The sequence below is a fragment of the Danio aesculapii genome, chromosome 2 (assembly GCF_903798145.1).
Source record: "Danio aesculapii chromosome 2, fDanAes4.1, whole genome shotgun sequence".
Classification (NCBI taxonomy): Eukaryota; Metazoa; Chordata; class Actinopteri; order Cypriniformes; family Danionidae; genus Danio; species Danio aesculapii.
This window is the reverse complement of record NC_079436.1, coordinates 55,496,567-55,519,047: the sequence shown is the minus strand read 5'-3', so window position 1 is coordinate 55,519,047 and position 22,481 is coordinate 55,496,567. Positions and strand designations below refer to the sequence as shown.

Sequence of the window (22,481 nt, the reverse complement as noted above, 5' to 3'; positions counted from 1 at the left end):
TATGTATATATATTTGTGCGTGTGTGTGTGTGTGTGTGTGTGTGTGTGTGTACACAAGAGGTCTTTCTTAATATTTCTGAAATGTATTTATAGGACAGTTCTATTTTTTTTCAATTAAATAATTTCACCAAATATCTTCAGGGTTACTCTCCATGTTTCCATTTAGCTGGCAATCTGTGAATGTGTAGTTTTGTCAGTTCATTATAAAGATTTTTATGGTCACTTTTGACCAATTTTATGCATCCTTACAAAACTATTACTTTCCAACCCAATCTAACCCAAACCAACCAATCAAAACCCACCAACCAATTAACTAACCCTAACCAACCTCAACAAATCAACCAAAACTAACTGACCAACTAACTCTAACCAACCAACCCAAACCAACCAATTAACCCAAACCAATTTACCCAACCCATCACCAAAAAACAACCCTAACCAACCCAAACAAACCCAACCTAAACCAATTAACCAAAACCAACTAACCAACCCAACACCAACAAACAAACCCAACCTAAACCAACTAATTAACCCAAGCCAACTAACCAACCCAAACCAATTAGTCAACCCAACACCAACAAACCAGCCCAAACCAACCAACCCCATCCCCAGCCCAACCCTAACCAAACCAATCAACCCAACACCAACCAACCATCCCAAACCAATTAAGCAACCCAAACCAACCAACCCCAACCCAAACAAAACATAGCTTATAATGTAGCAAAAGAGATCAATTTCAGATATTTGTTGTTCTTTTGAACCCAAATCAACTAATCAACCCAAACCAACCAACCAACTCAAACCAACCCAACCTAAACCAACTAACCAATTAATTCAAACCTACCGACCAACCAACCCCAACCCAAATGAAGCGTAGCTTATAATGTAGCAAAAGAGATCAATTTCAGATATTTGTTGTTCTTTTGAACCCAAATCAACTAATAAACCAAAACCAACCAACCAACTCATACCAACCCAGCCTAAACCAATTAACCCAAACCAACAACCAACCCAACCCATACCAATTATCCAACCCAACACCAACAAACCAACCCCAACCCAAATGAAGCGTAGCTTATAATGGAGCAAAAGTGATCTATTTCAGATAATTGTTGTTCTTTTGAACAAATTCATTTATTCATTCATTCATTTTCTTTCCGGCTTAGTTCCATTATTCATCAGGGGTCGCCACAGTGGACTGAACCGACAACTTATCCAGCATATGTTTTACGCAGCGGATGCCTTTCCAGCTGCAACCCATCACTGGGAAACACCCATACACCCTCATTCACTCGCATACACTATGGACAATTTAGATTATTCAATTCCCCTATACCGCATGTGTTTGGACTGTGGGGGAAACCGGAGCATCCAGAGGAAACCCACGCCAACACAGGGAGAACATGCAAACTCCACACAGAACTCCACTTTTTTTTTCTTCACTTCCGCCTTTAGTGAAGTTTTTTTCCCTCTCCGCTGTCGCCACTAGCTTCATGGTTCAGGATCTGTAGAGCTGCGCATCGTTGGATTTGCTCTTCAGTGTTTGGACTCTCAGTAGTGATTATTAAACCACACTGAACTGAACTAAACTGAACTGAACTTAAACACTACAAACTGAACTACACTGTTCCTATTTACTATGACCCTTTATGTGAAGCTGCTTTGACACAATCTACATTGTATAAGCGCTATACAAATAAAGGTGAATTGAATTGAATTGAACAGAAATGCCAACCAATCCAGCCAGGACTCGAACCAGCGACTTTCTTGCTGTGAGGCGACAGCACTACCCTCCCTTTTGAACTTTATATTCAATCATTTAGAAAAAAAATGAACTGTTGCTAAAAAGATATGTTTTAAAATGTTCATCAGGAAATTATTAAAAGCATCATAGTTTCCACCGGACTATGAAATGGAAAGATTTCAGCAGTGACAATAATCAAAACTGTTTCTCGATCATCAATTTTAAAATGATTTCTAGAAGATCATTAAAAACTTGGGAAATTATGATGAAAATATAGATGAATGGATGTATATGTACAATTATTTCACAACTACTAATACTGAAAACATTTCTAAAATAGATCCTACTTTTCAATGACTTCTCAACATTTGTGTTTGTATATAGACTAGTTCTTAAAGAGACAGGATCTTTATTTCTGCTTTGAAATCTGCTGAATACTGTAATCACAGTAAACACACACATTTACATGTTTTGCTTTGAAGGAAAAGAGAGACGCTGCTGTTTCTGCTCTGGTAGTAAAAGTTACTATCATCAGCACACACAAGTGAAATGAGATTTCTGCTTTACTGCATTGAGTCGGCTAATAATAGACTGGATCACATTTCTTCTTTTTCTCGAGAATTTGCGTAAAAGGGAACTCTATTCCTGTTTTCACACATTAATCACGCATGCAGAACAAGCACAACTCTTAGAAAACACACAACTGGATGACTGTAATGGTCTTCAGTGTATTTTTATGCACATTGAAATATTGATTATAAGTTATGATAATTGTTTTTATATAGCATATTCAATTGTTTTGAATTGTTGTGAACTGATTAATTTATATGAATATTAATTAATATAACTAATTAATATAAAGAGACATAAAGAGAATAATATGTTTAATAATAATACATATAATAATAATAATAATAATAATAATAATATGTTTAATAATACATACATATAATAATAATAATAATAATAATAATAATATGTTTAATAATAATACGTACATATAATAATAATAATAATAATATGTTTAATAATAATACATACATATAATAATAATAATAATAATATGTTTAATAATAATAAATACATATAATAATAATAATAATATGTTTAATAATAATACATACATATAATAATAATAATAATAATATGTTTAATAATAATAAATACATATAATAATAATAATAATATGTTTAATAATAATACATACATATAATAATAATAATAATATGTTTAATAATAATACATACATATAATAATAATAATAATAATAATAATAATATGTTTAATAATAATACGTACATATAATAAAAATAATAATAATAATAATATGTTTAATAATAATACATACATATAATAATAATAATATGTTTAATAATAATACATACATATAATAATAATAATAATAATAATAATAATAATAATGTTTAATAATAATACATACATATAATAATAATAATAATAATATGTTTAATAATAATACGTACATATAATAATAATATGTTTAATAATAATACATACATATAATAATAATAATAATAATAATAATAATATGTTTAATAATAATACATACATATAATAATAATAATAATAATATGTTTAATAATAATACATACATATAATAATAATAATAATAATAATATAAATAATAATAATATGTTTAATAATAATACATACATATAATAATAATAATAATAATAATATGTTTAATAATAATACGTACATATAATAATAATAATAATAATATGTTTTATAATAATACATACATATAATAATAATAATAATAATAATAATAATAATAATAATAATATGTTTAATAATAATACATACATATAATAATAATAATAATAATAATATGTTTAATAATAATACATACATATAATAATAATAATATAAATAATAATAATATGTTTAATAATAATACATACATATAATAATAATAATATAAATAATAATAATATGTTTAATAATAATACATACATATAATAATAATAATAATAATAATAATAATAATATGTTTAATAATAATACATACATATAATAATAATAATAATAATAATATGTTTAATAATAATACATACATATAATAATAATAATAATAATATGTTTAATAATAATACGTACATATAATAATAATAATAATATGTTTAATAATAATACATACATATAATAATAATAATATGTTTAATAATAATACGTACATATAATAATAATAATAATATGTTTAATAATAATACATACATATAATAATAATAATAATAATAATAATATGTTTAATAATAATACATACATATAATAATAATAATAATAATAATAATAATAATATGTATAATAATATGTATAATAATATGTATAATAATAAGTAAAATAATTCACAAGTTTGCATAGTTTCAATAAAATTGGAATATTCATTCATGCATTTTTTTTCTTCGGCTTAGTCCCTTAATTAATCAGGGGTCGACACAGCGTAATGAACCGCCAACTTAGTCAGCATATGTTTTGCCCTTTCAGCTGCAACCCAACACTGAGTAAAACACCCATGCATTTACACACATACACTACGGCCATTTTAGCTCATTCAGTTCACCTATAGCACATGTGTTTGGACTGAGGGGGAAACCGGATCACCTGGATGAAAAACAAGGCCAACACTGGGAGAACGTGCACACTCCACACAGAAATATGCCAACTGACCCAGCCGAGGCTCGAACCAGCGACCTTCTTGCTTTGAGGTGATCATGCTATCCACTTTTAGGCATATGTTAATGATAACTGACAGCATTTTACTTGACATTTTTGCATGTACTTTGCTTTTAAATTTTTTAATGTGTTTAATTTAAAAAAAAATGTATGTGTGTGTGAATTTATATATATATATATATATATATATATATAAATAAAGCATACACTTAGTGCACTACTTAGGGGGCTTCCACACAGGTTATGCATCTTGCTGATATACACTGTGAACATCAGCTATGCTAATTATTTTCTTTATTCTCCATTTCCACCTGGGGATACTCTTCCCGAGGCCCCCAGACTATGCAGAGTCACTGATTCGATCCAAGACCAACGACGAGATGATCCCAAGGTTTCCATATCCTGGACCTGGCCGAATCCTGAACAACTACTGCGATGGTCATGGAGGAGTGGAGAACATGAGACTGTTTCCTATGACGCTCCAGAGACAGCCGAGTCTTCGCTGAGGCCAGCTTCCAGCCTCCGCCACTGAGACTGCAGCTCTGCACAAGACGTTTGGCCAGCGGAGAAATTAAAATGGTCGTGCCCAACTGAGCCTGGTTTCTCTCAAGGTTTTTTTTCTTCACTTCCGCCTTTAGTGAAGTTTTTTTTCCTCTCCGCTGTCTCCACTGGCTTGCATGGTTCGGGATCTGTAGAGCTGCGCATCGTTGGATTTGCTCTTCAGTATTTGGACTCTCAGTAGTGATTATTAAACCACACTGAACTGAGCTAAACTGAACTGAACTTAAACACTACAAACTGAACTACACTGTTCCTATTTACTGTGACCTTTTATGTGAAGCTGCTTTGACACAATCTACATTGTATAAGCGCTATACAAATAAAGGTGAATTGAATTGAATTGAATATATCAGCCAATCACATGGCAGCAACTCAATGCATTTAGAAAGGCAACAATAACTCAAAAAAGCACTCGATACAACTGAGGTCTGCAGAAGAGCATCTCTGAACACACAACATGTCCAACCTTGAGGCAGATGGGCTACAGCAGCAAAAGACCACACCGGGTGCCACTCATGCCAGCTAAGAACAGGAAACTGAGGCTACAATTCACACAGGCTCACCAACATTGGACAATAGAAGATTGGAGAAACGTTTCCTGGTCTGATGAGTCTCCATTTCTGCTGCCACATTCAGATGGTCGGGTCAGAATTTGGCATCAACAACATGAAAGTATGGATCCATCCTGCCTTATATCAACGGTTCAGGCTGGTGGTGGTGGTGTAATGGTGTAGGGGATATTTTCTTGGTACACTTTGGGTCCATTAGTACCAATTGAGCATCGTGTCAACGCCACAGCCTACCTGAGTATTGTTGCTGACCATGTCCATCCCTTTATGACCACAGTGTCTCCATCTTCTGATGGCTACTTCCAGCAGGATAACACTCCATGTCATAAAGCGTGAATCATCTCAGACTGGTTTCCTGAACATGACAATGAGTTCACTGTACTCAAATGGCCTCCACAGCCTCCAGAGCTCAATCCAATAGAGTACTTTTGGCATGTGGTGGAATGGGAGATTCGCATCATGGATGTGCAGCCGACAAATCTGCAGCAACTGTGTGATACTATCATGTCAATATGGAGCAAAATCTCTGAGGAATATTTCCAGTACCTTGTTGAATCTCTGTCACGAAGGATTAAAGCAGTTCTGCAGGCAAAAGGGGGTCCAACCAGGTACTAGTAAGGTGTACCTAATAAAGTGGCCGGTGAGTGAATATATTTTAATACATCTATATAAAAAACACTTCTACATATATATATATATATATATATATATATTATTATACTTTTTTTTTTTTTGCATATTTAAATACAAAACTGCAATATACCGTGTGTAGGTGTGTTTAACCTTTTGACCTGTGCTGTATATGTAAATAAATTTAATTATTATTGTGTATTTTATATAAATCTCTTTTGTGAGTATGACCTCTCAAGCCCAGGTAAGTAGAAGTTGTCGCAATATTTAATTAAAATATGCAGATGCAGCATTTTATTTTATCTTGCAGGTTGCAGATCAAAGCTGCAGCGGAGCGTCTTTGATGTCTGTGAGTCTGAGATGTTGAGCAGAGCCGTCCAGACGCATCTAAATTCTCTCTCTGTAATTATGGAAATGCAGTGTTTGTATTTATAGGCAGAAGCCACAGGCTGCTGGCCTCGACCTGACGCAGCTGGAAAGCATCTTGGTCTACACTATAATACCCGAGTCGGTGAGCTTGAGTGGGGGTTCAAGAATAGCACTCGTTTCTGGGGACTTTGCTTTCCAGTCGCTTCAAAGCAGCCCATAATAAGAGACCAGCGAAGAAGCCACATCCAACATGACAGGCAAACGACACCACACATGAGAAAATATATTCAAATTTAGTTTAATATTTACAATAAATACAGTACTTACAATATAAAATGTATGTACACAATTGTATAAAAAAGACCCAGGACTTCAAGACCCAGCGCATCCGGTGCTACTGAACAAGAGGACACTAATGTGCCGCCGTTTGAGGAACATTTTACAATAGTGAACGTGTTAAAGGGATAGTTCACACAGAGAATTAAATCTTTAAATGAAATTAAATCATCATTCATTCATGTCATCTGTTGAACACTAAAGAAGATATTTTGAAGAATGCTACTTGATGATATCCACTGACTTCCATAGTATGAAAAACAATTACAATGGAAGTCAATGGATATTTTTGTGTCGGATGAAACTCAAAGTGTGAGTAAATGAGGTGGTCATCTTCATTTTTGGAGTGAACTGTCCCTTTAACACTTACAAAAGTTGCATTTGTTGGCGTTATTCAATGCACCTGAATTACACACTTTTCTTGGTCAATGCATTTACTGAATGCAGCATTATTGTAAAGCGTTACCGACATTTGGAAAGAAACGGGTAAAAACTAGGGCTGGAAGGATAAATCAATGTATTGTGATTCATGAATCGATTGCTGGATGTTTGAATGCATCCTGATTATTTCTGGAACCAATTCTGAGCTACGATTTTAACAGCAGATGGTGCTCTAGATTTGTTTTTTTAATTGAAGATGGTGCTCTAGGCTAGCTTTTTAACAGCAGATGGTGCTCTAGGTTTGTTTTTTACCGTAGATGGTGCTCTAGGCTAGTTTTTTTTAACTGTAGATGGTGCTCTAGACTAGTTTAACAGCAGATGGTTCTCTAGGCTAGTTTTTTTAACAGCAGATGGTGCTCTAGACTAGTTTAACAGCAGATGGTGCTCTAGACTAGTTTTTTAACAGCAGATGGTGCTCTAGACTAGTTTTTTAACAGCAGATGGTGCTCTAGACTAGTTTTTTAACAGCAGATGGTGCTCTAGGCTAGTTTTTTTAACAGCAGATGGTGCTCTAGACTAGTTTTTTTAACAGCAGATGGTGCTCTAGGCTAGTTTTTTTTAACAGCAGATGGTGCGCTAGGCTAGTTTTTTAACAGCAGATGGTGCTCTAGGCTAGTTTTTTTAACAGCAGATGGTGCGCTAGGCTAGTTTTTTAACAGCAGATGGTTCTCTAGACTAGTTTTTTAACAGCAGATGGTGCTCTAGGCTAGTTTTTTTTAACCGCAGATGGTGCGCTAGGCTAGTTTTTTAACAGCAGATGGCGCTCTAGGCTAGTTTAACAGCAGATGGTGCTCTAGGCTAGTTTTTTAACAGCAGATGGCGCTCTAGGCTAGTTTAACCGCAGACGGCGGTCTAGGCTAGTTTTTTAACAGCAGATGGTGCTCTAGACTAGTTTTTTAACCGCAGACGGCGGTCTAGGCTAGTTTTTTAACAGCAGATGGTGCTCTAGACTAGTTTTTTAACAGCAGATGGCGGTCTAGGCTAGTTTTTTAACAGCAGATGGCGCTCTAGACTAGTTTAACCGCAGACAGCGGTCTAGGCTAGTTTTTTAACAGCAGATGGTGCTCTAGGTTAGTTTTTAACAGCAGATGGCACTCTGTTAGTTTAACAGCAGATGGCGCTCTAGGTTAGTTTTTAACAGCAGATGGCACTCTAGGCTAATGTTTAACAGTAGCCTAAGCTAGTTTTGAACCGCAGACGGTGCTCAAGGCTAGTTTGAGGAGCAGTCTAGGCTAGTTTTGAACAGCAGAGGGCGCTCTAGGCTAGTTTGAAGTGTGGTCTAGGCTAGTTTTGAACAGCAGAGGGCGCTCTAGGCTAGTTTTTAAACAGCAGACTCACTACAGGTTCATTTTTAACAGCTGTCTAGGCTAGTTTTGAGCAGCAGAATGTGCTCTAGGCTAGTTTTGTAAACACCAGATGGCACTCTAGGCTAGTTTTTAACACCAGAGAACACTATAGGCTAGTTTTTAACAGCAGACGCACTATAGGCTCATTTTAACAGATGTCTAGGTTAGTTTTGAGCAGCAGAATGCACTCTAGGATAGTTTTTAAACACCAGACGGCGCTCTAATTGCTTGTACTTTTGTTTATGTACTGTAAATGGTCAAATGCACGCATGTATTTATTAATAATTGTTTTATGTTGAAATGGTATGTGTAAGGATTGTATGTGTAAAGCATGCAGTGCCCTCCGGTGGTAAAAACTAAGCTCCGAATCGATTGAAAAAGGAATCGCAATGATAATTTTATCATCCCAGCCCTAGTAAAAATGAAACATGTTTGTTGCATGGCAGTTTCGAGCAAAACATTGTCAACATCGTTGTGCATTTTCCACTTTGGTTTGCTAGTCGTCAGGCTTTGCACTCGTTGTGGCTTCGGAAAGGCATCGTTAATCAAACATAACAGTCTCCGGATTGGACACTGATTCTTAGGACCAGCCTTTCAGGATGCTTTTTAACCCCCAAAAAGGCCTTAAAAAGAGCTCTGCGTGATCTATGTAGTACCAGCTACTTTGTTTTAAAAGTATGATGATATATATATAATAAGAGTCATTAAATAAGGCAGTTGTGGTGGATCCGGCCCTCACAGGTGTCTCTTCATGTGCAGCGCCAGGTGGTCGGAGCGGGAGAAGGCGCGTTCACACAGGTGGCACTGGAACGGCCGGTGGCCTGTGTGTTTACGGAAGTGACGCGTCAGCTCGTCAGAACGGGCGAACTTCCATCCGCATCCCTCCCAGTTGCAGTGGTACGGTTTTTCACCTGAAAAGGAAGAAATAAAGAGTGAAGGTGAGTTTATTGCATTGAAAAGCGTGCACACTGGAAATGAAATAATATGCATTAAGAGCATGCACACTGGAAATTATATTAATGCATTAAAAAGCAAGCTCACTGAAAGTTAATGCATTAAAAAAAGCACGCACACTGACAAATAAATAAATGCATTAAAAGCATGCACGCTGACAATTAATTTAATGCATTAAAAAAGCATGCACACTTGAGATTAGTGCATTAAAAAAGCATGCACACTTGAGCTTAATGCATTGAAAAAGCATGCACACTTGAGATTAAATTAATGCATTAAAAAAGCATGCACACTTGAGATTAATGCATTGAAAAAGCATGCACTCTTGAGATTAATGCATTGAAAAAGCATGCACTCTTGAGATTAATGCATTAAAAAAGCATGCACTCTTGAGCTTAATGCATTGAAAAAGCATGCACACTTGAGATTAATGCATTAAAAAAGCATGCACACTTGAGATTAAATTAATGCATTAAAAGCATGCAAACTCTAATTCATTAAAAACATGCCCACTTTAAATGAATGCACTAAAAAGCGTGCCCACTGGAGATTAAGCTAATGCACTAAAAAGCATGCACACTGTAAATTTAAAATCAGTGCATTAAAAAGCATTCTTACCGGTGTGAGTGCGGTGATGCGCTTTTAAATGCGAGCTTTTGGTGTACGTCTTCCCACAGCCGGCGTATGTGCAGGTATGTGTCGCCATGCGCTTCCTTGGCCAGGTGCGTCGCCCTCGCTTGGGTTTGGACTCCATTAGCTCTAACGGAGAGGACGGAGGAGTGAGAAGAGCCCGCTGCATGCCGGGTTGCATCCCCATTGCCTCCTCATACATGGCAAACTGGTGTGGCGCAGTGAACTGCATCGGCATCTGCGGATACGCCGGAGGAGAGTGATGGTAGCTCTGTGAATAGGCCGTTTGGCGGAGGTGGGAGTCGTCGGGACTCAGCGGAGGAGTCATATTACCGGTGGCCTGCGGAGAAACGGCTAGTCTGGGCTGCTCGAAAGACATCATGCATGAAACGTTGCCTTCCTGTTTGATTTTTTGGCAGGTCTGCGGCACCATGCCCATCACCGGACCGTAGCCATCCATCGGCGGCTCCACTTTGATTTCAGGAAAGTCCTGTCTGGGGAAGCCGCTGGAGTTGAGAAGGAATCTCCCCTGGACTGTGGCGTCGTACGTGGAGTCCACGTCAGATCGCAGCAGCTCAGCCATGAGGCCGTACGGTGGAGGTGCTTCTTGAGATGAATAAACTGCAGCGGAGTACATGCTGCACGGCTCGGAGTGGGAGATGAACTCGGCTCCAGCCTCCAGAGGGCCCGTGGTGTTGGCCAGGATAAACTCCAGGTCTAAATAATTGCTGAGATCCTCGTCATCCTTGCGGCCTCGACAAGTGTCTGTGTTCAGCGCCACGTTGAGTGGAGGGCAGCTGGTGTTCAGTGGTTTGTGCTCCTCAATCTTCCATCTCTGCATAAAACAAACAGAGAGCGGTTAGAATGAAATCTACTTTCGCAAGACTCATCCTGAAAGCGTTTCATGAGCGTTTCACTGTCACCTCAACTCTTCAGACCAACATATGAAACTTTACAAACTGTTATTGAGTTTCAGACATGAAACAAGATTTTCTTTTTCAGATGTCATTTTGATTTATGCCTTCACATATATATATATACACACACACACACACACACACACACACACACACACACACACACACACACACACACACACACACACACACATATATATATATATATTCCTCATGAGTAAACATACCTGGAAATAATGCTCTTTCTGATACAATAGTAATGGTTTGAAGCAGATCAAATAAAATACTTCCATCATAATTTTCCCTTTAACTATTTAACAGCCATTGTTGTTTTAGGACAATTTTGAAAACCTTTTTGATCAACTTCAAATGTTGAATACTACTATCACAAGAAAATTACATTATCTAAAAAAATTTGTTTATGAACTAAAAACAATATTATATAGTTAAATTTTTTAGTTTACAAATTATTATGTTATTATTGTGGTAAATAGTATAGTTGATTATACAATTTTGTTTTATATATATATATATATATATATATATATATATATATATATATATATATATATATATATATATATATATATATATATATATACATATATATATATATATATATATATATACATATATATACATATATATATATATATATATACATATATATATATATACACACATCAAAATTGAATATAACAAAATTATATATAAAATTGGGTTTGTGTATATATATATATATATATATATATATATATATATATATATATATATATATATATATATATATATATATATATAACAAAATTGTATATATATACACATACACACACTCACACATACAAGTTTATGTAGTGTATACACATACAGTAAAGAACTATAACATTACTTTTTCCATTAAGTTTGCATTAGACAAAATATTTCCATCAGAAATGGCCAAATCATTAAAAACAAGATATTTACCTTATAAGTATTAAAACATGAAAACTACATTTCTTTCTTTCTTTCTTTCTTTTTCTTTCTTTCTTTCTATTTTAGCTCAGTCATATCTTATTTACAGATATTTAAGCGTGTTGTATCTTCAACATACTGTCTTTTGCACAAAACAAGTGGAAAATGCAAGTGTTTGTCGAGCGTTAACCTAATTTTAACCACATCTGAGGTGAGGTTTCCCGCATTACCCTAACTTCACCCTGGTTTAAAAGTCCATAAAAGCGTCAAATACTTACATCCTCCCAGAGCTTCTCCTTCTGGTTTGCAAACGTTGAAATCGAAGGCAAAATGCAAGGTAAAGCCATGTCCACGCGTGCTTTCTGTGTGTGTTCAGTATTAATGCACTTGCTCCTGAAGAGATGTCAAACGTCTGTGCGCTTTTCCCTCGAGTGAACTTCCACAGTCATGAACAAAGTTTGCCCGGCAGGAGCGCCTCCTACCTAATAAATACGGCTCCTGGACCAATTGTGTGCGCGGTGGAAACCGCGTTCAGAGTTCCCAAAGATAGTCTGTATATAAGGCACGGTGCGCTCCTCTAGCGCTGCTCGTTTCTCAGTGCGGGACTCTGCGCGTTCTGCCGCTTTTAAACCAGAGCCGCTGATCCGCGCGCACACCTCCTTCGCGGGGGCGCGGCTGACAGGAGGCGTGTCACTATCATCTCTGTAGTAGAAACACACACACAACTGTTACCAAGGCGTTTCAAAGAAAAGCTCGAATTGATCCAAGTGTAATTCCAGCGTCCGACAGCCTACATTCAGCCGTGCGTAATTTAGACTCCGCTTTCCATTGACTACACAATAAGGTTACATTTAGACTTTAGAAGTCAAATAAAGTTGTTTTTACTCGCTGATATGGCAATTTTCTGTACAATAGATTAGTAGGTGATCCAAATGTCATGTTTTCCCTGTCATTATATATAAATGCGTGTGCCTATGTATAAACCTGGAACGCTGTACTGGTGTATAAAAGGTGAACGAGGCAAATGTGTTGTAAAGAAAGCCGTTTTTTGCAGGGTTTAAGGTTAAATGAAATGACTACATCTAGTCTTGAGGACAGACAGGCTATTGTGTTTGTTTTGTGATTCTCCACACCTGTGGTTTCTCTGCTAAAACTCCTGAGAGAGAGAAAACCACACACACACACACACACACACACACACACACACACACAAACACACACACTCACACATATACACACCAGATGAGCAGAAATAATGAAGAAATGTAAACTAATTAGCTATTTTATAATATTTTCATGTTTGTGCAAAGATTGGTATTTAAAAAAAACATTAGGTAAATCTGAGAGGCCTTGCAAACGTCACATGACAAAAAAACTAAACAAAACAGTCCTATTGATCGTTTGTAAAAAAAATATATATTTATATATATATATATATATATATATATATATATATATATATATATATATATATATATATATATATATATATATACACACACACATATATCTATCTATCTATCTATCTATCTATCTATCTATCTATCTATCTATCTATCTATCTATCTATCTATCTATCTATCTATCTATCTATCTATCTCTCTCTCTCTCTCTCTCTCTCTCTCTCTATATATATATATATATATATATAAATTAAATGTATATAGATATTTTACATTATTTGATATGTATATGTGTGTGTGTGTGTGTGTGTGTGTGCGCGTGTGAGTATATGTATGTTTATATGTATGTATGTATATATTCAGTATATAATTCTGAAAAAATACATATATTAAAATTAAAATACACACACGCGCACACACACATATCATTAAAACTGATGATCTATCAATAATTAGCTCTTTGATTGGGATTTTATTTGCGCTTTTAAAAGTATTTAAGCATTTTACAGTTTTTCTGCAATCAAAATATGACATTTGTGCATATTTCACGTCAGTTTCAGACGATGTGTTGTAACAACAACAATAAAAAGAAAGATTTCTGCTTTTCATCTCAGACACTGAGACTGTCCCAGCATGACAGCTGGATTTTTTTTGTTTGTTTGTTTTTTACCGTGTTTACTGTAGTAAAGGGTTTCAGTGAGACTTCTATGTTCAGAAGCGTGATTAATGTGAAAGGCATTGTGCGCGCTCAAAGGCGCATTATCATGATGATTGTGCGCGCGCAGCGGGTTTGTCTAAACGCGGACAGCAGGCGCCAGTCTCACCTGAGCCCCGGACTCTCTCCTCTCACATCTGAGCCTCGCTTTTCGCCTCATTCAGGTGTAAATGGAGGGGGATTAAATGGCTGGAATGCTGATCGTTGGTGGGAATTATTGGCTTTGCTTCAGCGGCCATTAGTTTTGGTTAATGATGTCCCGAGGACGAGACGCGTCAGATTGTTTACAGCACGTGAGGCCGCCATTCAACACACTGACAGCCACAGAAAAACTCGACAGGTCACTTAGTTTACATCTCAAAAATACATTCTTCGGTTTCACTCGTGCACTTTTCTTTCCATTTGCTGCTCTGCCGTGTTACTTTTGATGTTCACCGTCATTATTGAGTATTTATATGATAAAATACTATAGTAATCTATAGTGTTTTAAACCATTTTGTTGTAAAGTACTTGAATTCACCGGCTGTGGTGATTCAGTTGCCATGGTAGCACAGCGGCCTAATATAAACAAATGACTCAATACTGTAGCTTTCTAAAACAACTGGGTATGTTATACTACATTACACCACAGTTTACTGTTGTAAAAATCAAAGTATACTACAGTATTTATTAGAGTTTATCACTATAGTTAAGACTACAGTATGCTGGAGCATTCATTAACAAAGAACTGTAAATACAATATGGACGGTATAATAGTTAGGCAATTATAGTTCAAAAACACTACTGTATTTGCTTTAACATGTTAAAAATTTTATTGCTATACTTTGTTTTTTCCCCCAAAAATAACTGGGTATATTATACTACGTTACACCACAGTTTACTGTTGTAAATATCAAAGTATACTACAGCATTTATTAGAGTTTATCACTATCGTTAAGACTACAGTATGCTGGAGCATTCATTAACAAAGAACTGTAAATACAATATGTACGGTATAATAGTTAGGCAATTATAGTTCAAAAACACTACTGTATTTGCTTTAAACTGTTAAATATTTTATTGCTATACTTTTTATTTTTTTTCAAAAACAAGTGGATATGTTATACTACATTACACCACAGTTTACCGTTGTAAAAATCAAAGTATACTACAAAATTTATTAGAGTTTATCACTTTAAGACTACAGTATGCTGGAGCATTCATTAACAAAGTGCTGTAAATACAATGATATGGAGAGTATAATAGTTAGGCAGTTCAAAAACACTGCTGTATTTGCTTTAAAATGTTAAATATTTTCTTGCTATTGCTATTTTTTCAAAAACAACTGGGTATATTATACTACGTTACACCACAGTTTACTGTTGTAAAAATCAAACTATACTCCAGTATTTATTAGCGTTTATCACTAAGACTACGGCACGCTGGAACATTCATTAACAATGAGCTGTAAATACTATAATATCTACAGAATAATACATAGTACAAAAATGCTACAGTATTTACTATAAATTACTATAGTATTTTTAATGTGGGTATTAATGGGTATTGTTTATGAGAGGGGATTCAAAAACATATATTATAAATACAACAATAAGCCCTTATAATAGTTTATTATCATAAAATATTGTTTATGCATTGTGGTTCCCATTTGACAGTACCTATTCACCATGGTATATTGTTAACCCGTGTTGGCTTTGGTTCATAGTGAACAATATATCATAGTGAATATTAAAAACAAACATGGTAACACTGCATATTTATGTGCTATATATGTACATAGTGATATATAATGCCATTATTCAATGTGATAGTCTTTAAAACCTTATAAAAACATGGTAATACATGATAACTTTTAAAGTAGACCCACATTAAAGTGTTTCTTTCTACAATATTATTTTCAGGGTACATATACAAAATGCATATTATCAAGTAAATATGGCATTATGTAATGTTAACCTTTATTTAACCAGAATAGTAAATTGAGAACCAGATCTCATTTACAATGACGGCCTGGCCACGAGGCAGCATAAAGAGCAGATACAGTACAAAGCAGCAGGGACACAATACAATAACGATTTCACAAATGCAGATAAAAACATATAAAACCAAGGAAATCTAAAAACAAGCACAGTGATCTTGTACTATTGACTGGATTGAATATTTCAAAGATGATAGTGGAATGAAAGTGTTAGCTTTAAGGTCTGCTGCAGGTGATTCCAAGCATCAGCAGCCGAAAACTGAAACGAGTAGTGACCAAATTAAGTGCGAACTTTGGGTATGCAAAGGTTAACAAAACTACTAGATCGCAGATTTCGACGTGTTTCCTGAAAGTTAAGAAGTGACTGTAAATAAAGCGGAGTTTTCCCCAATAAGAGCTTTGTAAATAAACAGAAAACAATGGATTTGTCGACGTGAATGAAGAGAAGGCCAATTCAATAGTACAGTTGACAGTGATGAGTATTAAATAGCGCACCAGTAGCAAAAGGAATTGCTGCATGGTAAATAACATCCAGTTAGTGGAGGAGAGTTTTTAAAGCTGATCTGTAAATTAAATCCCCATGATCCAGGATTGGTAATACCAACACAATCTCACGGCAGTTCGTAACTTTTTGATTAAGTGGCTAATTCGTATGAATTCGTACGATCTAATTCGTACAATTTAGTACGATTTGCTCATCCCCCAATGACGGTTGGGTTTAGGGGTGGGGTTAGGTGCCACGCCTCCTTTTTAAAATCGTACAATTTCGTACGACTGAACTCGTACGAATTTGTACGAATTAGCCACTAAACTGACAAAACGTAAAATACTTACGTTTTCTCGTGAGATCAGACTGGTAATACTGTTAATGTAACCAAATGCTGCTTTGAAGAGTGCATGTAAAAATAAATTGAATTATAACCAGTTTATTTTCAGTTTTTGTTGATGCATATGCATTTTCTTTGGCAACTTAACATGTACAGTACCTGGCTTTGGGTGCCAAAAATGATATATATCACTCAAAAACACTATAGTATTTGCTATAAATCACTATAGTACTTTGAATGTGGGGATTAACAGGTATTGTTTATGAGAGGGGATTTGCGATAGTCTGTAAAACTTTATAAAAACATTGTAATACATGAAAACTTTTAAAATAGACCCACATTAAAGCATTTCTTTCTACAGATGCAATGTTATTTTCAGGGTACTTATACAAAATGCATATTATTAAGTAAACATGGCATTGTGATAAAAAAAGTAATTATTCCATGGTTATTTTCTGTCATTTTTTGGGCAATTTAACATGTACAGTATGTGTGTTTGGGTGCCGAACATTGTATATGTCGCTCTATATAATTTACATAGTATATTTTCAGCTATTTAAGCTTGAAAACTTGATGTAAAGTGCTCATATTGACCTCATGACCTCGGTTTATCGCTCATAAGTGTCATGTGTCTGATAAAGGTCTCGTATGCGCATATTCTGCCTTAGTTTCTCTGTGCTTTTTGTGTTCCTAAGAATGCTTTTGGGATGTTTCTCATCTCTTTGTCATGAATCTTTAAGGGAACTGAAGACTCTTTCTCTTGCTCACAGGTTTCATGTAATCTCTATTATGCAAACTCCATTTTCATTGCAAACTAGAGTTTCTTGCGCTTCTAGTTTGGTGATGGAAATAAAATGGGACTCACAAAATCCAGTAGAAGTGTCAATTATTTTGAATAAAACACTTTAGATTTATTCATCACGTTAAAGCTGAATAAACAAGCCTCCCACTGGAGTATTCTGTAAATAATATTATATTAAAATTACAATTCAGTTATATAGATACAATCATTTGAACATCTGAAATGATGTACAAATTGAGAAAATCACCTTTAAAGTTGTCTAAATTAATTGATCAGCAATGCATATTATTTATCGAAAATGTAGTTTTTATACATTTATAATAGGAAATTTATAAAAGGTTATAATTTAAACTGTTATTTACTCAATATTCTAATTATTAAAAAAAATATTAAAATGAAATTATATAAATAAAATCATTTTAAAATAAATAAAATGGACACATTGAGAAAATTGAGTTTTTATATATTTACGTTTGGAAATTTACAAAAAGTCTTCATGGAAAGTTATATTTACTTCATATTCTAATTATTTTTGGCGTAAAATAATAATCTATAATTATGACCCATATAAACTTTCATTTTATGCTCCAGAGTCACAAATAATTCATTAAGGACGGTAAATTAATATCCGATTAAATGTAAATCTCTTCAAATAGTTTACAATAATCAGCTTTTTTCTTTTTTTTTTTTTAAAGAGATGTTTCAAACTTTTCATGAAAAAGCTTTGAAAAATCGAAGCCTTTTTTTACTCAGTAATTGGTATTAAGTTTCACAAATATGTAAAGAAACACCAAATAATATATTAAATCAATTAAAGTAATTTTTGAAAGATAAGTCAGCAATGGTGTTTTTTTGTAATACATACATTTCAGATGTGTGTATTATTTGCGAAAATAAAATGTATAATATAATAAAATAATTTGTTTTCTAAACATTTGACAGCTATATTACCATTATTTAACTTAAGTATAAAAGACCGACATATAATAGTGTCTTATTATAAATGAATGCATGCAACTTTGTAATAATGCACACACAAACTTGCATGTCTAGACAAAAATATGATGTTTACAATAATCACTAATACGAGTTTTTTCTTTTTTTCAGTTCTTTTGAACTGATTGCTGTCTGAATTGAACGAGAAATTTAAAATGATGAATATTTCATGAAATGTTTAAAAATCTTTGACAAATCAAAGTCGTTTTCACTCATAAATTGGTTATAATTTTTAAAAAAATATGCAAAGAAACACCAAATAATACATTAAACGGATTAAATAACGTATTTTAAGTCAGCAATGATTTTTTCTTTTAAAACTTTAGTGATGTTTGTATTATTTACGACTTGGAAAAATAAGATGTACAATATAATAAAACGTTTTTTTTCAAAACTTTTGACAGCTATATTACTATTATTTGACTTAAAACATATATAAGACTGATAAAAATAATGCATATAATAGTGTCTAATTATAAATTAATGGATGCAACTTTGTAATAATGCACATGTATACTACATATAGCAAGTGTCTACAAAAAAACTGTATTTGGTATATATTTTGGCCTTTACAACACTTAAAGAATATAGTTTCTTTGTGAATCTTTGCATTTCCATTACACAAAGTATTTAGTTTGAACTTTTTTAATGTTTTTTTTTTGACCAATTACTATTATTACTAATATTTTTGGTTAAATTGTGTTTCTGACTGGGCAAATTTAGAGTTTTTGGTAGTTATTTTAATGCTAACCTATCATTAAAGCTTAAAGAGTTGCTTGTTAAAGGCTTAAGAGTTGGAGATGCATGGATTACTCATAGTCATTGTACAATTTGCATAATGTCACCTAAATTGGAGGTCTAATTTGGGCTTTTTCTTTTCTCACAGGTGTTGAGATTGTCGTCACTGGTGTTGGGAAAGGTATTTGAGGAACATGCTGTCATTCTGATTTCCACAGAAGTCTGCAGGAAATATATCCGGGTCTTTTTTAGTGGTCGGTTGGACTGATAGCACTTAATCTCTCATCTGCTCAGGTGACTCCCACTCACAACTGAATATCGTAACACATTGATTTCATGTGCATGCATTATTAGCGCTGAAATCAAAAACATTTTGTGCATTATTAACACTGCAGTATTAAGTCAAGTCGAGCTTCATTGTCATTCCGCTACATCTGTTGACATACAGAGGAACGTAATGTTGTGTCTTGCAGGACAATGGTGCTACATAAATTAATCATAAATACAAACACAACACTGGACACAAGCTATTTAAAAAAACATGCATAACTAACGTATACTATAATATGCTTAACTATACACATAAGACTAATACAAGTACTTTTACATGAGACTGAACAATGTTGTGCAGGTTATTAACACTGAAATCATAAAATATTTTGTGCATTATTGACACTGTGCATTGTTAACAATCAAACAAAAATACTTTGTACATTATTAACACAGTGGATTTTTAACACTGTGCATTATTAACACTGTACATTATTAACACTGTGCATTATTAACACTGTACATTATTAACACTGTGCATTATTAACACTGTATATTATTAACACTGTGCATTATTAACACTGTACATCATTAACACTGTGCATTATTAACACTGTGCATCATTAACACTGTGCATTATTAACACTGTACATCATTAACACTACATTATTAACACTGTGCATCATTAACACTGTACATGATTAACACTGTTTATCAAAACCTGTACATCATTAACACTGTGCATCATTAACACTGTATATTATTAACGCTGTGCATCATCAACACTGTACATCATTAACACTGTGCATCATCAACACTGTACATCATTAACACTGTGCATCATTAACACTGTATATTATTAACACTGTACATCATTAACACTATGCATCATTAACACTGTATATTATTAACGCTGTGCATCATCAACACTGTACATCATTAACACTGTGCATCATCAACACTGTACATCATTAACACTGTGCATCATTAACACTGTATATTATTAACACTGTGCATTATTAACACTGTACATCATTAACACTGTACATCATTAACACTGTACATTATTAACACTGTACATCATTAACACTGTACATTATTAACACTGTACATCATTAACACTGTGCATCATTAACACTGTACATTATTAACACTGTGCATCATTAACACTGTACATCATTCACACTACATTATTAACACTGTGCATCATCAACACTATACATTATTAACACTGTTTATCAAAACCTGTACATCATTAACACTGTGCATTATTAACACTGTGCATCATTAACACTGTTTATCAAAACCTGTACATCGTTAACACTGTTTATCAAAACCTGTACATCATTAACACTGTGCATCATTAACACTGTGCATCATTAACACTGTGCATCATTAACACTGTGCATTATTAACACTGTGCATCATTAACACTGTACATTATTAACACTGTACATCATTAACACTGTGCATCATTAACACTGTGCATCATTAACACTGTGCATCATTAACACTGTTTATCAAAACCTGTACATCGTTAACACTGTTTATCAAAACCTGTACATCATTAACACTGTGCATCATTAACACTGTGCATTATTAACACTGTGCATCATTAACACTGTACATTATTAACACTGTACATCATTAACACTGTGCATCATTAACACTGTACATTATTAACACTGTGCATCATTAACACTGTACATTATTAACACTGTGCATCATTAACACTGTATATTATTAACACTGTGCATCATCAACACTGTACATCATTAACACTGTGCATTATTAACACTGTGCATTATTAACACTGTACATGATTAACACTGTTTATCAAAACCTGTACATCATTAACACTGTACATCATTCACACTACATTATTAACACTGTGCATCATTAACACTGTACATGATTAACACTGTTTATCAAAACCTGTACATCATTAACACTGTGCATCATCAACACTGTACATCATTAACACTGTGCATCATTAACACTGTATATTATTAACACTGTGCATCATCAACACTGTACATCATTAACACTGTACATCATTAACACTGTGCATCATTAACACTGTGCATTATTAACACTGTGCATTATTAACACTGTATATCACATTAACACTGTACATTATTAACACTGTGCATTATTAACACTGTACATGATTAACACTGTTTATCAAAACCTGTACATCATTAACACTGTGCATCATCAACACTGTACATCATTAACACTGTGCATCATTAACACTGTGCATTATTAACACTGTATATCACATTAACACTGTACATTATTAACACTGTGCATTATTAACACTGTGCATTATTAACACTGTACATGATTGACACTGTTTATCAAAACCTGTACATCATTAACACTGTGCATCATCAACACTGTACATCATTAACACTGTGCATCATCAACACTGTACATCATTAACACTGTGCATTATTAACACTGTGCATTATTAACACTGTTTATCAAAACCTGTACATCATTAACACTGTGCATCATCAACACTGTACATCATTAACACTGTGCATCATCAACACTGTACATCATCAACACTGTACATTATTAACACTGTACATCATTAACACT

The 22,481-nt window shown here is 33.9% G+C and overlaps 1 protein-coding gene across 1 annotated transcript; it reads right to left on the bottom strand.

Annotated features, from left to right (window-relative positions):
* Window positions 1-6,852: 6,852 nt before the first annotated feature.
* On the bottom strand, window positions 6,853-12,743 carry klf2b (Kruppel like factor 2b). The gene is made up of 3 exons (XM_056445946.1): window positions 12,424-12,743; window positions 10,266-11,112; window positions 6,853-9,604 (listed from the first exon to the last, which is right to left on the bottom strand). The coding sequence occupies exons 1-3, from the start codon at window positions 12,490-12,492 to the stop codon at window positions 9,429-9,431; spliced, it is 1,092 nt and encodes a 363-aa protein (XP_056301921.1). The 5' UTR covers window positions 12,493-12,743; the 3' UTR covers window positions 6,853-9,428.
* Between the last annotated feature and the right edge of the window lie 9,738 nt (window positions 12,744-22,481).

Bases quoted from the DNA above. Each gene is read 5' to 3' on its own strand.
- klf2b (XM_056445946.1), bottom strand. From the start codon at position 12,492: ATGGCTTTACCTTGCATTTTGCCTTCGATTTCAACGTTTGCAAACCAG. The intron at 11,113-12,423 runs GTAAGTATTTGA...TGTTTTATGCAG, and splicing joins AGGAGAAGCTCTGGGAGGAT to AGATGGAAGATTGAGGAGCA. The intron at 9,605-10,265 runs GTAAGAATGCTT...CTTCCTTTTCAG, and splicing joins GCATCACCGCACTCACACCG to GTGAAAAACCGTACCACTGC.